The sequence below is a fragment of the Protopterus annectens genome, chromosome 4.part1 (assembly GCF_019279795.1).
Source record: "Protopterus annectens isolate FY-2018-M chromosome 4.part1, PAN1.0, whole genome shotgun sequence".
Taxonomy (NCBI): Eukaryota; Metazoa; Chordata; order Ceratodontiformes; family Protopteridae; genus Protopterus; species Protopterus annectens.
The window spans coordinates 917,024,905-917,043,613 of NC_056734.1; the positions used below are offsets into that span (position 1 = coordinate 917,024,905).

Consider the following 18,709-nt stretch of genomic DNA (forward strand, 5'->3'; position numbering starts at 1 on the left):
TAGATTCACAAAAAATTACCTTATTTAAAGCAAGACTCGGCTTCAGAGCAGTAGCTATCCCATTATCAGTTAATGTATTTTTTCATCCTGCAGATCACTGTTTTTTAGGTGCTACATGGGTTAAACAAATGATAATGCTTATGGCTAGCAAAGTGTTCAACTGTCCCTGATTTTGTAGAAGATCCCTGATTTTGTAGAAGATCCCTGATTTTGTTTCTTATTTCTGAATTGTACACATAAAAGTTTTGTTTTGTCTTTTTTCTGGCAAATTTCATTAAGGATTGTAGTCAGGAAAATAATGACAGACATTTGTGTTTCACGCTTCGTATACTTCAGGATTCACATGCAAATGGAAAGCATTTTTACTTTAGTGGCATTCTTAGTCTATTGAAAATGTTGAAAATCTGGTCCTGATTTGAGGCCTTTCTCCCCCATTATTTTTGGCTTTATCCTAGATTCTTGCACAGAGAGGTTGATAGTTAGGATGGCTGGGTCTCTTGAAATTATAATTACATAGCAGGTCTCTGCCAGTAAGACTCTGGCACTAAATCCTTTGCAAAAAGACAATTGTGTCAGCTGCTAGTAGTGAAATCTTAATGTAGAGGTTTAGTTAGTACAAATTGTAATATAGGATTTGTTAAGAATGACACACATGCCCACTTTCCCATTTGTTTGCATATTGTTCACAATGATATCAATGTTAAGGTAAGGTTACATGAATGGAAACCGGCACTGTGCAACTATAAATCTGTATGCTACCAAACAGAGTTTCTGATATTGTCTTAGTCAAACTGGATTTACCTGTCAATATACAAACAGAAAGACTGAGCAAGTAAATGCCATGGTTCTTTGTTTAGTGTAGCGTTTGTTACATCAAGCCATTTAAAAAATAAAATAAAATAAAAAAGCACTAAGACAGATTAATACTCTAAATAAATGATCCAATCATTTGGGTTAAGATGACTTTAGATGTATATAGCTAGATACAAAGAAAACTCATATATAAAGCCACAACATTGTCTGTGAGGGATTGCTGTTTCATGGGGCAGAAGTTAGAGTAGTGTAACCATTTTTTATTTATAACAAGAACTTTAGAATTACAATAATTTGGATTTTTTTTCTTTCGCTAGCTGCTATTAAATAATGCCTCTGTTTTATAGCCTCATACAATGGATGTCTGAATTCTCCCTGCTCTCCAAATGCAACTTGTACTGCAACTAATCTGCGAGGGAGTTACAACTGTTCATGCAATCTAGGATTTACAGGTAACAGAAAACAATATAAGAGAAGGTATTGTAGAAACAGTTTATCTTCATTCGGTCAGCATTTCTTTATTTATTGGGTATGAAAATGTGTCCTTAATGTATTATGTTAAACAAGAACTTGTTACAGGAAATATTCTGCTTTATTGAAACACTCTTGTTTTGTCAGAGTTGGAAAAGAGAAGGACATTTCAGCTCATATATATGCATTCACATATTTTCATTTACTCTGCTTGTTTTCAGAAGAGTTGAGGAGGTATGAAAGATTCAGATCAAAATTTAGGATATGAAACAATCTCATGTCCTATGAAAAATGTTAGAATTGATGTTTAGCTGAAGATATAAACATTTATACAAAGCAAATGCATGAGAAGTAATATCGCAGGACAGTAGAATAAACCTTTGCTTTATGTCGACTGTTGTAAAATAAAAATGTCTGAAATAATATACAAGTGCTGTGGTGCAAAGGGAGAATACATTGTGAGCAGGCCTTCTAACAGTCCTTGCATATGAGTCTGCATAAACCCAGAGCATCCAAGGAATAAATTGCAGTGATTTGATAGTGCTGCAAGCAGTCCATACTCTGAAGTATGGTCCTATATACATTATGTCGCATTTTTATTGCCTTAAGATTCTTTTGCCCAATTCCAAAGGCATCACAGGCATCAAAGAATCTGTCTGCCTGCTAAAGATGCATGACAATATTGGGCAATAAGTACTTATGGTATGGAATTAGTGCAAGGTTATGTATTAAAATGGTCAATAAATCAATGGCAACTTTTGAAGTGGAGGGACATGTTTTTCCAGATTTATACCTCAAAATAAATATGCAAAACAAAAGAATACATTTCTTACATAATTCCCAAATGTATGAACCACAAAACTTTCTGTAATTAAACCATTACAATAAATTGGCAAATAAAACCAACATCAGTAGTTGCAACCCACAAACATGGTTGTTTATAACAGTTGTTGATAAATTTATAATCTGGCAAAGCACATGAAAAGGAGTATAAATAAAGGCACTAAAAGAAGATTTATTTGAGTGATTTAGTGCCAAATTACTGTAACAGTGGACAGCTCATCATTTTATGTGGAAGTTACAAAAACAGGTAGATGGTTTTAGTCAAACCAGCAGGACAGACATTCAGATGAAGCAGACAGCAAAAACTCTTACAAAAAGAGAACACATCTAGTCTTTATATAAGATAAGGCATGGGAGAAAAGGTAATTCACATGCTGACATGCTGGAAATCTATGATTAGTGTCTGTGAGGTCACATGAAAAGCATGAGGTTTGAAGCACACTGTGTGTGTAACAATAATCACATTTTAAACAAGCGGTATCTAATGGTGAAACTGTATACAAACAGAAGACACTGATAACAGGAAACAATACTTACTTTAAGAGGGAATCCTGTACTGGAGCTTCAGTAATAAATGTCAGGAAACTATAATTCTAAGTGATGTCAGCATTGAATGGATTACCTTAAACTCTGACATCCCAACAACTAGCATTCAGCTGTATGGCCTTTCTCAACTCATTAATACCCTGCAAGATATAGCAAGAATACATCAAAGGAAACTGCATTCAGACTGGATGCTTACATCTCAAGTAGTGAAGTATTCATGCTATGGGACATTATTAACGCTTTACGTGATCACCTTCCCACCTATAGAATTAGACATAAGACCCATTTATTATGTAAACACCAATATATACAAATCACAAACCAATTTCTATGCTGAAACATTTATTAAAACCCTGCAGCATTACAGCTGGACTATATTCAAAAATCTTCTCTTGCACAAGGCAGTCTATGACTTCATTCTTCTTCTTCTTTCAGCTTTTCCCGGTTAGGGGTAGCCACAGCAGATCACCTGTCCGCTCATGATTGGCAGTGGAGTTTTATGGTGTTGAGTTGCCAGCCTGGCACCCAACCTTCCACAGAAGGCACACACACACACACACACACACACACACACACACACACACACACACACACACACACACACACACGCACTCACACCTAGGGCCAATTTATTGTGTCCAATCCACCTACAGCATGTCTTTGGGATGTGGGAGGAAACTGGAGCACCCAGAGGAAACCCACGTGACCACAGGGAGGACATGCACACTCCGCACAGAAGGCACCCCATCCAAGGATCGAACCGGAGAACCTCTTGCTGTGAGGTGGCAACGCTAACTGCTGCACCACAGCAGCCGCCAGTCTATGACTTCATTAACATCTTCTTAAACATACTCAAGAGAATACCAGTTGCAATAGTTTGTTAAAGAGGGTAAAATGGGTGAAGCATAGAGTACAGAAGAGATTAGATGAGTGTGTGCTATTGTGGTTTGAGCTGAAGGTAGGAGAAAGGATTTTATCCTGTAGAGAGAGCGTATCTTTTTATTGACTGTTTTTATAGTATTGTTAATATGGATGTCAAAGTTCAGATTATTGTCAATGGTGACTCCTAATAGTTTTGTGAATGGGTCTGGAGATATAATCGTATTATTGATAGAGTTTATTGAGAAATCCAGTGGAGGAGATTTCTTGGTAGGAGAGAAGAGGAGGAGTTTAGTCTTTTTGGGGTTTAGGAGAAGGCATCTATGTGTGAACCATTGCTCAACTGTATTGAATACTTGTTGGGTCAGATGGAGTAGTTCAGAAGAGGAGGGGGCTGAGCAAATCAGTGTAGAGTCATCTGCATATTGTATGCATGTAGCTTGGGGGATGGCAAGGTGAAGATCGTTGATGAATATGGAAAAAAAGTAGAGGTCCAAGGATGGAACCCTGGGGGATTCCGAGGTTGACAGGGAGATGAATAAATAGAGACTTGTGCCGTAGTACGGCCTGTTGTCTTTTATCCAGGTAGGACTGGAACCACTTAATAGAGGATGTATCTAGTGACAGGTATTTTAGTATTGTGATGAGAATTTGGTGATTTACATGTCAAATGCTTTAGACAGGTCAATGAAAAGGGCAGAATCTCCCTTATAATCTTATAAATCTCCATGCTACTAAACTATGTTTCTGATAACATATTAGTCCAGTTAGATTTACCTGGTCAACATACAAACAAAATATCTGACCAAATAAATACCATGGTTCTTTTTTATTTTGGGTAGTGTTTGTTACATTGTGTAAAAAATAAAATAAAACAGCATTAAAACACGTTAATACCCTAGATGAATGCTCTAATCACTTGGGTGAAGATGATATAAGATATATATACACACATACATATATATATATATATATATATATATATATATATATATATATATACATACTTAGAGACGGAGAGAGAGCGAGACAGCAAATTTTATAAACATTATCTACGAGACATCCTTGTTTCATGTCACAGAAATGAGAAGTATAACCATTTGTTATTTATGACAAGAACTTTAGAATTATAATCACTTGGATTTTTTTTCTTTTGTTAGCTGTTATTACATAATGCCTTTGTTTTACAGCCTCATACAATGGATGTCTGAATTCTCCCTGCTCTCCAAATGCAACTTGTACTGCAACTGATCTACGAGGAAATTACAACTGTTCATGCCAACCAGGATTTACAGGTAACAGAAAAAAAAAAAAAACAGTAAGAGAAAGTATTGTAGAAACAGTTTATCTTCATTCTGTTATTATTTATATATATATATTTTTCGGATGGGGGGATTGGTCCTTAATGTGCCATGTCAAATAAGAACTTATTACAGGAAATATTCTGGTTTATTGAAACACTTTCTTTTCTCAGATGAAACTTAGAAGGAAAATTCACCTCAAATACATGCATTCAGTCATTTATTCTGCCTGTTTTTAGCAGTATGAAAGATTCAAATCTAAATTTGGGGTATGAAAGAATGTTATGTCCTATGAAAAATGTTGTAATTGATGTTTACCTGAAGATTTAAACATTTATGCAAAGCAAATGGATGAGAAGTAATATCTTATGACAGCATAATAACCATTGCTTTATCTTGAATAAAAAAATCACAAAATAATATACAAGTGCTGTGGTGCAAAGGGAGAATACATTGTGATCAGACCTTCTAACAGTCCTTGCATATGAGTCTCCATAAACCCAGAGCATCCAAGGAATAAATTGCAGTGATTTGATAGTGCTGCAAGTAGTCCATAATTTGAAGTATGGTCCTGTATACATTATGTCGCATTTTTATTGCCTTAAGATTCACTTGCCCAATTTCGTAGGCATCACAGGCATCAAAGAGTCTGTCTGCCTGCTAAAGATGCATGACAATATTGCTCTATAAGTAATTATGTTATGGAGTCAGTTAAGGCTATGAGTTAAAATGTTCAATAAATCAGTAACACCTTCTGAATTGTAGAGGTGGGGGGCATGTTTTTGTAGATTCAGAGCTGAAAATAAATATGCAGAACAAAGGAACAATTTATTATATAATTCCCAAATGTATGAACCTAAAACTTTCTGTAATTAAACTTTTATAATAAACTGGCAAATAAAACCAACATCAGAGGTTGCAACCCACAGACATGGTTGTTTATAACTGTTCGTCTTCCTGCTATCATTGTGAAAGATTTGCTGATAATGTTTATATTCGGGTAAACCACATGAAAAGGATTGAAAAGCAAACAACTAAAAGATTTACTTGAGGGATTTTATTTGAAGAATTTAGTACCAAATTACTAAAATAGTGGACAACACGTCATTTTATTTGGAAGTTACAAAAACAGGTAGATGGAGCAGACAGCATGAACTCTTATAAAAAGAAAACCCATCTAGTCTTTATAAAAGATAAGGCAGTGGAGAAAAGGCAATTCACATGATGGAAATCTATGATTAGTGTCTGTGAGGTCGCATGAAAAGCATGAGGTTTGAAGCACACAGAGGGTTTGCAAACCCTGGTACTACATATAGTTAGTGTGTGTAGCAACAATCACGTTTTAAACAAGCGGCATCTAATGGTGAAACTGTATACAAACAGAAGACACTGATAACAGGAAACAATACTTATCTTCAAGAGTGTATCCTATACTGGAGCTTTAGTAATAAATGTCAGGAAACTATAATTCTAAGTGATGTCAGCATTGAATGGATTACATTAAACTCTGACATCCCAACAACTAGCATTCAGCTGTATGGCCTTTCTCAACTCATTAATACCCTGCAAGATATAGCAAGAATACTTCAAAGGAAACTGCATTCAGACTGGATACTTGCATTTCAACTAGTAAAGTATTCATCCTATGGGATGTTATAAATTCTTTAAATGATCTCCTTCCCACCATTATAATTAGACATCAAACCCATATATTATGTAAATGCCAATATATTGAGGTTACACACCACTGATAGTCAATAAATCAGAATGATGCCAAAGTCTTGAATCACTCATTCACTTATATATCCACAGAGAAATCTGCATTCTGTGGAGGAAAATATTACTTAAAATATATATAACTCCAAAAATACAGCAGGCAACACTCTATACTCTTAACTGTTTTACAAGGAAGTAGAACTCCACTATCACTAAGGCAAATTGAAACATAAATTTCTTGAAAAGTGAACCTAAACAATATCTTATGCATACTTGGCTCAGCTCTTGTGCTGTTCCCCACTACGCATAATATCCTTTGTAATGCAACATACATTTTTTTCTGAATATTCCAGGCAATATCATGCTATGTCTTATAACCTGAATATTACGATATGATTTTATTTCTGAATAGCCGATGTTGTTCTATCTGTTTTTATATTGTTATTTGTCTTGTCATTCCAAGTACATCTGAGCAGCCTATGTAAGGGTACTCAGTGTTTCTGTCAGAATAACGGATCTGTACTTGTCAATGTATTTAATGTAACTTAACAGAAGTTTTCTTCCTGGACCTCCTCTGAAAAGGGGATTCTGCCAAGTCAGACTTTCCTGGTCAACAAATGTAATAAATAAGTAATAAAAAGGTACTTAACAGAAGTTTAGATAACTTACAGTGGGGTTAAACTCTTCAGTACTTAAAGTATTATTACACATTTGTATCATATAACTGTATATTCATTATTAACAGACATACTGTGGTGGCTGATAGTTCTCTTATTTCATTAAGCATTTTTTTCTTTCACATATCAGTCACTAAAAACTGAAGTCTCTAAATAAAGTTTCAGACTTCATAGCCTTCACAAAATGTATGCTAACACAAATCCTGTTATTCTAGTGACTTTCTAAGTTTGTAACAGCAATATTTAAATTTTGTCCCCGATTTTTGGGCCTTGCTCCCTCCCATTACTTTAGGTTTTGTCCAGGTTTATATATATGGAGAACAATATCCCTCTACTAGTTTCAGGTCATCAGCCATGGCCACCATATCTGATGTCATAAGAGATCAAAATCACACCCTATTCCATCAAGACCACAATATGACACTTTATTACAATCCAGAGTTAAAATAAAAATAATACGATTTCACATATTACAATATATGTTCAAGTCAAATCCTTCTAGTATGTAAAAATTTGTAGTTCTGGATTACCTAGTGAAGATTTTTGCATTTCATTGTCGTAAAAGTGCAGATTTACCTGAGACTCTGATATTTTTCTGTGTGTGTGTGTGTGTGTGTGTGTGTGTGTGTGTGTGTGTGTGTGTGTGTGTGTGTGTGTGTGTGTGTGTGTGTGTGTGTGTGTGTGTGTGTGTGTGTGTGTGTGTGTGTGTGTGTGTGTGTGTGTGTGTGTGTGTGTGTGTGTGTGTGTGTGTGTGTGTGTGTGTGTGTGTGTGTGTGTGTGTGTATGTGAGTGTATACATGTGCATGTTTGTTTGTTTGCATGCAAATGTTAGTGTCACTTGTGTTAGCACTACAACATATGGGTAATAAATCCTCATTTCAACAGTCCCTTTTGTGGACTCAGCATTTTTTCAAACTGACTACAAAAGCTGATTTTTGTTGTTTTGCTCTCATTAAGATTCCTGATGGTTCCTCTCAAGTGTGAGACATTAGATTTAATAGTGGGTACTTTTACAACAATAGATTCTGCATTCACCAATGAGTTTTCATTTTGTGCACCTATACTGAGTGTTGTCATACAGTTATTGAAGACAGTGGTGACCCTGGAGTCAGTACATAAAAACAAAGAAGTTGAAGACAAAACCTTGTCTCTGCTATGTGTGCCTGACTCTCACATAATGTGTGAAAATGATCCAGATGACTTGTGCCTCTAGGAAAAATGAAAGGGCCATCCGGGTGGTCAGTGGGGCATCCTGATGTTTAATGTGGTGCTGGTGGAGTACAAAAAAATTATTCAAAAAATTATCTGTACTATAGTATGATGTAGTACATATAGATATAGTATTATAATGCAGCATCCATGGGACCAGATGACATCCCAGGCTGTGTACTACATGAACTACAAAATGAACTGGCACCTCACCTAAGTGTCATGTTTAATCATAGCCTCACCTTAGGTTTCATGCCCACTGAATGGTGCACAGCTACAGTTATCCCACTCCACAAGGGGGGATCCACCTTGGATCCCGGGAACTGCCATCCAATCAGTCTGATGAGCCTGATCTGCAAGGGCATGGAACGCATTATCATGGAAGTTATAAACAAAGACATTGGCAACCTTCAAACACTGGACCCCACCAAGTTTGGATTCATGAAAGCCTGATCTTGTCTCCTGAACTCGATTGACTACTTCAAATCAGTCTCCAGAGCTGTGGATGAGGGCAAGGTGGTCCACACAGCCTATCTGGACCTCGACAAGGCCTTCAACACCACCCCCCACTCTGTAATCATAGATAAACTTACTAAGCTTGGCATAAATCCCTACGTCACTTGATGGGTTCCCAACTGGCTTACTGACAGAACCCAGACTGTAAAAGTAGCTGACTCCAAATCCAGCTCCAGACAAGTGAAAAACAGAGTACCTCATGGTACAGTCCTGGGACCGCTCTTGCTTTGCATCTACTTCTATGAAGTACAGGCCAACACTAAGGGACTTTGGCTAACAAAGTTCGCAGATGACTGCAAACTGGGAGCCATTATTGAATCTCCAAATGATGTGGATACTCTACAAAAGGGCCTTACAGAAACAGATGCTTGGTGCCATAGCCATGGGCTCAAGCTCAATGCCAAGAAGTGTATAGTTATCCCCTTTGGGAAAAACCATGTACCCATGAATTACCACATAGGTGGCAGTACACTAAACACCGAAAGTGTGATGAGAGACTTACAGACACAAGTGGACAGTGGTCTCACCTTCGATAACCACATCACCAGAACAGTCAGGAAATCCTTCTATGTGGCACACCTCATCACTAAGTGCTTTTCATCTAGAGAAAAGAAGGTCATTGTCCCACTGTACTCATCCCTCATTAGACCCATTAAAGAGTACAACGCCCCATTTGGTATGTACCTCACAAGACATCTGCAACAGCTGGAAAGGCTGCAGAAATACCTTACTAAAAGAATCACAGGCCTAAAGCAGATGCCCTATGCTGACCGCCTAAAAAAACTCCAGCTGTACTCTGTGGCATATCGTCTACTCAGAGGTGATCTCTGCTTAACATATAAGGCCATGTGAAACCCTGAGCTGTTGGACATGCTCCACTTAAAGAAATCCCAATCCCTCAGAGCCACACTATCCCAGGATCTAAACCTTGTCATCACAATGAATAAAACATGCTGGAGGGATCAATTCCTTACCCAGAGACTCCCCATACTCTGGAATAGACTGCCCATACATGTCAAGCAGGGCACCTCCTTGGCCCTCTTCAAAAAGAACCTTGATGATTGGATGGGAGATAGGAAATTCACCCCAGTGATCACGTCATTTGCCCTGCTCGACAGAGGTCCAGGGAAGTAAATATTGTGGGAAGAAATATCCAGGGAATTGTTACAGCTAGGCTTGTATAGGCCCTAGGGCCGATAGCCTAGTACCAACCTATGAACCTATAGCAGTGACCTTAAATTTGTGAATCTATTGTAATAGAAGTGACGAATGTAAATATCTGAAGCATATTATCTGAAGAGAGACTCAAGCAGATACACAAATTAAAGGATACTGCTCTCCATCTACCTACCTAGTTATATTAAAGACCGGCATTTCAAGTTCAGGTACTATCGTTTCACCAGCCACTTGTCAGAATGGTATTAATAAGGGACCTGGTTAAATATGAAATTATTAACATGCAGGGTAATGGTTCCTACAGTTGTGACACTCACAGAGATTCTGTGAGGGAGGGGATGCACCACAGTGAATTTATTAATGAGTTAATTTAGGGAGCATTATATTGGCACTATATGTGCCAAATTTGTAAAAGATCTGATGAGAAATAGAAGCTGGCCTGCTCCCCAATAACTGACAATTCTGTTGATGAACATTCCAAGGTAGGAATGAATGTGTTATAAGACTCACACTTACCTTGGGGATGTCTGGCCATTAACCAGCCACTGAACAAATGGGCCAGGTTATATGTGGTGCAGCCACCAGACAGAGCATCAGAAAGATAAAACATATATATTTCTAAATCAGAGGATCATGCTACATTTGTAAAATTATGAGATCACTAACCAGGAAATCTAGTGGTGATAACAATGGATTTCGTCAGAGATGCATCAGGCTGCAAAGTGCAATGCATGAAAATGTTACATTGATCATCTCATCAGACTCATTTATCCTTTACTTGTTAAACAACTAACCATAAACTCACCCTGTTGTGATAACTAATCTACATCCAAATGATTCCTTACACAATCTGTGTTTTCTGAAATGCATCCGTTAGCTGTTGCATATCTCTTCACTTTATACTAACAAACAATGCACACACCCCATTATATAACTGAATATATTTAGTTCTGTGCATTTGTTTTAGATATATATATGTGTGTGTGTGTGTGTGTGTGTGTGTGTGTGTGTGTGTGTGTGTGTGTGTGTGTGTGTGTGTGTGTGTGTGTGTGTGTGTGTGTGTGTGTGTGTGTGTGTGTGTGTGTGTGTGTGTGTGTGTGTGTGTGTGTGTGTGTGTGTGTGTGTGTGTGTGTGTGTGTGTGTGTGTGTGTGTGTGTGTGTGTGTGTGTGTGTGTGTGTGTGTGTGTGTGTGTGTGTGTGTGTGTGTGTGTGTGTGTGTGTGTGTGTGTGTGTGTGTGTGTGTGTGTGTGTGTGTGTGTGTGTGTGTGTGTGTGTGTGTGTGTGTGTGTGTGTGTGTGTGTGTGTGTGTGCATGCGCACGCGCACGCTTGAGTGTGCATGTATGCACTGCAGGTGTGTGCTTTTCCTTAATCTTTATATATGTAATCTTTATTGGACTGTTTCAAACTAAATTGTACAACAGTATGTTTCCCATTTGTTTTCTGCAGGAAATGGAACTGTCTGTGCTGATGTAAATGAATGCTTAGCTTCCCCTTGTCCTACCGGTACAGTTTGTTTTAACACACAAGGAAGCTTTTACTGCTCATCACCTTCAGTTACAGGTAACTGACCAATACATTTCTGTTCTAAGATTTAGATTTTCTTATAGACAAGCTACGCTTCATGTTTTATTTTCATTAGCCTCTATAATTACATGTTTTTAAATATAATGAACTAAACTTGGATGAGATAGCATTTCTTCTTTTAAAAAAGTAGGAACCTTGCCAATAAAAACTGTGCTGTCATACATAGAAGTGTGTGTGTTTCTGTGTTTGTGTGCCTATGTGTTTGCGCTCATTTAGTTGTAACTGCACTAATAGTGAATTCAGCGATATGATAATGAGACGCTAATGCAATGTTACTCACTACAGCTATATTATGTCTCTGAAACATGAAGTAATTCTGTCATATTACCGGATAGTGACATTCCAAAATAAAGCTATCAATGATATTGTTTTGAATCCCTGCCATCATGAAAAAATGCAAATAGTCTTTATTTCATTATACAGTATAAAGAACTTTGTGTTGAGACCATCTTTAAAAATCAACTCTTAAGACTGCTATAATTTATTTGTGTATGCCCCTCAATATTAATTAATATTATAGGAAAAAGACTTGCCAGTTTTTCAAAGTTGGAAGGTATGGTATATATTTGATGGAATTGTGTATTTTAAACCACAGAACCTAAAGTAACCTCACACCGGTGCTTGTGAACAATCACAACCTGTTTGCTGATATATTTTTATATAACATTTTAGAATTTTTTTTAAATATGTGCTTTTAATTTTTATCAAGCCATCCTTATATATGTGTTTTTTTTTAAAGCTCAAACTGATGGATGTACAAATGCATGCTCAATGAATGCAACTTGTACAAAAAATAACACAACAGGATCTTCCAGCTGTGTGTGCAAACTAGGTTTTACAGGTAAGTTAAACAATAAAGCATTGTGCATTTTTTTAACGTTATTTCTTTATAGCTTTCCATTAGTAGAGAGAGGTTTATGGCTATGATTTTGCCGAACAAAATTGTTTGCTTTCAGAGGCAGCTTTTTAGGTAAAAAGGCTAAATGTTATGCCGTTGCAATTATTTACTCCATAGTAAATCTATAGGGTGGTAACATGATGTGCATATGTTGCTACCCAGTTTATTGAATGTCAGTGTGAATATCATAATCCACCAGCATTTCTACCAAGAGTAATCTTTACAGTGCAGGAAATGGCAACCTGCTAAGGACACTGAAAACAGTTTATTCATTATGAATGCACTGGTAAACCGCGGTGGTGCAGCAGTAGCATTGTCACCTCACATCAAGAGGTTCTCCCGTTCGATTCTTGGCTGGAATGCCATCTGTGTGGAGTCTGCATGTCCTCCCTGCATTTGAAAGACATGCGTGAATGGGCATGCCTTCGTTGAAGGTTGGGCATTGGGCTGGCACCTCGGCACCATAAAAAAAATTGACTGCCAATCATCAGCAGACCAAAGTTCTGCTGTGGCGACCCCTAACCGAGAAAAGCCAAAAGAAAAACAACAATGCACTGGTAACTGGCAGTAGACTGAATACGTTACTGGATACAGTATTTCTTCACAGAACAATCATCTGCATTTATCTTGATGAGGAATGGTATAAAATACATTTGCAGTATAAACAGATATGTACTCATTACATAGAAGAAATATGTGTTCTCAATAAATAAAAATTAAAACCCGTAACTGATCATATTATGGACTCACTGTGTTTATAACGAACTGGCAGTTTAACTTCTCTTCTACTACCTATGACTGGAGTGGAACTGTTACTGAAACCTCTCATAACAAATGGTTACAGAAATACTTCTAACAACAATATTACAATTAGATCAAGAACAAAACAGCCTCAGGAGCAGGAGTAAGAACAATTATATTCAGCTGGACAGCACAAAGTCTGTCATCGCACTTTGTAGACTTTGTGTTTCTATCCTTGTTTTGGATACTGGCTAATCGTAATACTTTTGAGGAAATGGCAACACCTTCACTTAAAGTGGACAAGGTTATTCTCTGCTCAGATACTTCAAGTTTAGTGTCAGGTGCACATCATTTAGCCTGAGGCTGGCCCATACTATTTGAATATGCCTTTCATTACATCAAGCTGTAGTGCCATCTTTTCTTTGCATCACAAATGACATTGATTCACATTTTCTTCTTGTCAGTGGTGCTCAGGTATGTCAGAAAAGAGAATGGCCTTGGTCATCATAAGGGCGACTCCTCTACACTTCAGCTGCAGTTAACTGTTTCACAGGCACAAGTGTTGCTCTGGCATGGAACCTTCTCAGACTCAGAAGTAGTAGTTGATATCTGGGTATTACTTTGTCCAGATCATAGGAATTAATCAGTGGATCCTTGTGCAAAAAGATGGTGTCTCAGTGGAACTGGGACATTATACACCTATAAGCCTGATCAGCCTTCACTGTAAGGCTATGAAAAGAGTCATTATGGAATTAATAAATAAGGGCATAGGTAATCTAGAAACTTTACTCATCAAGGGCTGAGCCACCTACTCAAGCTGGTCAACTTCTTCACAAAGGATACTGAAGAAAACAACAATATACACAGCATAGCTAGACCTTGAGAAGGCATTTGATGCTCCCCCACACTCAAGTATCATGGATAAATGCTTCCAGCTAAATGAAAATCCCTAAGTACCTCAACAGATTCCAGATTAGCTCACAACTAAAACCCAGGAAATTAGGGTGGGTGGCTCTATCTCCTGCAAAAGACTTGTCACTAGCATCTAAGTGGTCAGTCCTTGGGCCATTGCTCTGTGACATATACTCCTAGGAGATCAAAGCAAACCTCAAGGGTGTATGGATGGCTGAGACTGCAGACAACTGTAAACTTGGAGCCGTCATACACTCCTAGATAAAACCAAACTCCTCCAAGAGGGCCTTTCTCAAACCAGTAGCTGCTGTAAAACTCTGGGTTAAACTAAATACTAAAAATATATAATTCTATTCTTCAGCAAACATGATTTCAAATGTAACCATCACACTGACAACACACTCTAGAAAGTATAACATAATCAGGGATCTGAGAACCGTTGTCAACAATGAAATGTCATTTTGTCACCTCATATCCAGTATTGCAAAGAAGGCCTTTATATTACATAGCTTACAAATAAAGATATGGCACCCAGGACCAGGGATGCAATCCCCTCACTGAATGAAAAGTCTCACTGAGTATGCACCTGACCTATAGATAGATATACATACATATAAATAAATAAATAAATATATATATATATATATATATATATATATATATATATATATATATATATATAGAGAGAGAGAGAGATTTAGATATGGATATAGATATATAGATATAGATATATGTATATTTACCTCCCAACTCTCCATCTCCATTCAAAGGGGTTAACTTTCGGGCTTGTTTCCCATTATAACTAACTCTCACATTAACAAACCTTGGAAAGTTATATACTGTCTGAAAGTCGGTTGCTTATTTTTTATTATATGCGCTTCATTATCCCCTATGAAGTGATTAAATGCCTATAACCACTACGCGCTAAATTAGTTTCAATATTGATACTACTCATCATGGGAAAAAAGTAGCTTTACTTATATTACCATAAATTGTCCCAGCATTTGCAGACCTGTCTTATGTTTACAAAGGATCCTTATCAGTGAATTCTCTAGAGTGATCTGTCATAGTTTGTGAATGATGCCAGTTTCAAATTATTCAGTCGAAATAAATTTGAAAACAAAAACACATTGTAACCACTACTAGAAATAATTATCGGCATTAAGTGCTTTAATCCAGCAATAATAATGGAATTCATTAGAAATAAAACACGTATGACATCACTTTCTTCTACCTGCTCAGTCATTTGACTAAGTTTGCAAAATTTAAATACCTATAAAACAGTTAGAAGAGTTGTTCCATAAAATGTATGAATTATATATATAAATAAATACAATCTAAAACTGTATTTATAGCATGCATTTAATATGAATGTCTTCATTCAGTCCTTTTTCATTGTCTGTGTTAAAACATTACACTGCAGTTCTTTTTTCTCTGATTTCTAATTGATGTTAGCAGTCCTAATGTGCATGAATACATGGTTTCTGACAAAGAACACGTTCTTCTGACCATTTTTGCTACAGTGTATTGTCTAAATAAGGTATTATTTCCATCCATATTTTAACTGCATGAATATGCTCATGTTTATGCTGCACCCATCTTCATTTTGTTTTCGCTATATAGAAGGCATCACAGATAGAGCACTTAGCTACATAAACCACTCACACTGATTTAGATTATTACTTTTGGAAACTCCAAATGTTTGTCCATGTCAACTAAGCATAAATATGGACTCTCACTAATTTAACAGCACATTTTGAGAAAAAAAAAAAAAAAACAAGAAAAAGGTTCTATAACTCTGTAGTGTTGTCATTCACATGTCTGTATTACAGGTTCCAATTTTATTTAAACACTTCTCTGATGGAGGCATTATCAACAGTCATTATCAATATAAATGCCCTAAAATAATCTTTTCATGTAACCTTAGTTATGCCGATTGTGTTAGCTGTAAATCCCATATTGAGGCAAATCTACCAGATCTATGTGATTTGATGTCTGTAAAAAAATCTTCCAACACTTTTATATTAAAACTCCTGTCACCAAATAGTACTTTTAAGAAAATCATTCAGTTTGAAGTTCAGTGTCAACGGTGATTAATCTCAACAGTGTTCTGAACTGTCTTCTAGCTGCAGTCCACTTTGTATGCCTTGGATATAAAATGTATAAAAGGAAGTGTACTACTACAATTTAAATAAATGTTTACAAAGGTAGATTTGTGAAAAATGGAAGACTTAAATCTCCTATTTTCCAAATCAAGTGTTATGGAAATGCCCAAATAATTTACTTTCAAATAAAAAAAAAAAGACTCTTACAATTATACATTTTGGAAACTCAAAATATTTAATCAATGTGAGCTAAACATAAATATGGACTCTCATTAACACCTATGTGATGTAGAATGCCACATTTCCAGCAGACTACATATATCTTTGCATTCCACAGCATTTTGTAAAAACTTAAAAATAAAGTATTTTAAGAAATCTGCTTGGCCTAGTATTTGTGCTCTATGTGAGAGATAGACACTTACAGTATCTAGGTTGCACATTACACATTCTTTTTTTGTTTTCTGTTTTTTATTGGTTAAATTGTTTCTTGAGTGATACTTAAATATGCAGTGAATTTCTGAATCATTGAGGAAACTAAACCTATATATTTTTTTGTCTGTGAGTGACAGAGCTGCTATTTGTTATACTTCCTCCATTTTGTTTTCTGTTTTAATAAATCTGCTTGGCCTGGTATTTTTGTTCTATGTGAAGGATAGACACTTAAATTATCTAGGCTGTACCTTTCACATGTTTTCTCATTGGTTAAATACAAAGTAAATTTCTGAGTCTTTGTCTTTTTCTGAAAAGAGTTCAAGCCTGCATAAACTAAAAGCACTGTCAGTGATTCCATGTTAGTTTTTATCCAGCAATCCTCCCCTTTGTTGATCTGCTTTTTAAACCTTGTAATTTTAAGCTGCCCATCCTACTATAAATTGAGTTTATTAAGCCCCTCCCTTTTTAAACTGCTGTTGATATCTTGAAATATTTATTTGACTTTCCTTGCGCTTATATTGAAAAGGTGCATTTTGCCTCTCATTGTCTGTTCTACTGATTTAGTTGCTCTCAATTCATTGTCTAGCTATCTGTTGGATAAAGTATTGTATTTTTATACTCTAGCAGGTACTTGTTTTTACAAAAAGAGGTCAGTGGATTTTTCTGTCTAGTGCACTGGGAGGTAACCTGGTCTGTTTAGGTTGTGGAAACATTGAAATTTCTGCATGTAGTTTTATTGGCTAGTGGGCTTATTAATCAGCTTATCTTGTTTTTAGTGCCTTTATAAATTCAGTAAAATTAAAGGGCTATTAGCTCATTTGTACAATGTGAAGTACTTTTATTGAATAATAATACCTTTATAAGCTATTTAAAGTAGATTGTTGTATCTGTATCTTTTAATTCATTTGTGATAGAATTCCTTATCATTTATGTTTGATTGTGGAAACATTTTACTCCAGATACTCTTTTACTGTGCTTTTACATTAGGAGGACAGGGATTATTTATCAAAAAACTGTACTGTCTGCTAAGTAGATAATAGCACTGTATTAAATTGTTAGTTGTATGGCTGTTGTAGGTACTTTGTGTGGTCTTATTACACTTGGGATCAAAACTAGCTGCTGTACATTAAGAAGGCATTTTTCAGTATCATTGTGGCAGAAGTGTACTGATCTAACCTGTCTGAATTGGAGATTGCTGGTGGAAGACTTATTGTGTGGTTTCCCAGTTTGTGGTTAGCTTAAAACTTGTTTCTCTTTTCTCATATTTAAGCCTTGTGTTTGTGCTTTGCTGCTCTTCACATAGTAGCAGTTAGCAGTGTCTTCTATAGATGCAAAAGCCTAGAAGCTCAGTATTTCCCTAAACAGATGTCAGTTGCATACAGAGTGCCGTTGCCTTATTGATTGACCTTAGCTTACACAAAGTATAGGTCCCTCTTGTAGTCTTGGTGTTACCAGCACAGTTCTGTCAAATTAACTTATTACCTTCCCTAATAAAACATACAGTAAGAGCTTGCTATCATGTACAGACAATTTCCCACCATCTCTCTGGCCAATGGGCATCCCGAGGCAATGTAGCAATTGTCTAAGGTATACTGACAACCACTTACTCTTGAAACAAATACTTTATGTGAGAGATGTAGTTATGCTATGAAATTGGAAGCAAGACTCTCTCATAAGGACAAATCAAATGCCAAACCTGTTGCTAGCACATATAACCTTCCTACACTAAATAAGGACATGACACATAAACCCACACATTTGAAGGTACTCACTATAAACGTTTTAAAAGATCAGAGGCCTCCGAAATGGTAACCATGTATACATATAGCAATGCAAAGAACAACCACAAGACATAATAACACATACACCAGTGCCTCAACAAATAATTC

The 18,709-nt window shown here is 36.5% G+C and overlaps 1 protein-coding gene across 1 annotated transcript in view; it reads left to right on the plus strand.

Moving 5' to 3' along the window:
* The window catches only part of LOC122801342 (fibrillin-2-like), a 662,974-nt gene that overhangs the window by 435,954 nt on the left and 208,311 nt on the right, over positions 1-18,709 (plus strand). Inside the window, exons 54-56 of the mRNA XM_044070882.1 lie at positions 1,161-1,265; positions 11,595-11,708; positions 12,472-12,573. Of these exons, the coding sequence (XP_043926817.1) occupies positions 1,161-1,265; positions 11,595-11,708; positions 12,472-12,573 (321 nt within the window). The remainder of the gene's footprint in view (positions 1-1,160; positions 1,266-11,594; positions 11,709-12,471; positions 12,574-18,709) is intronic.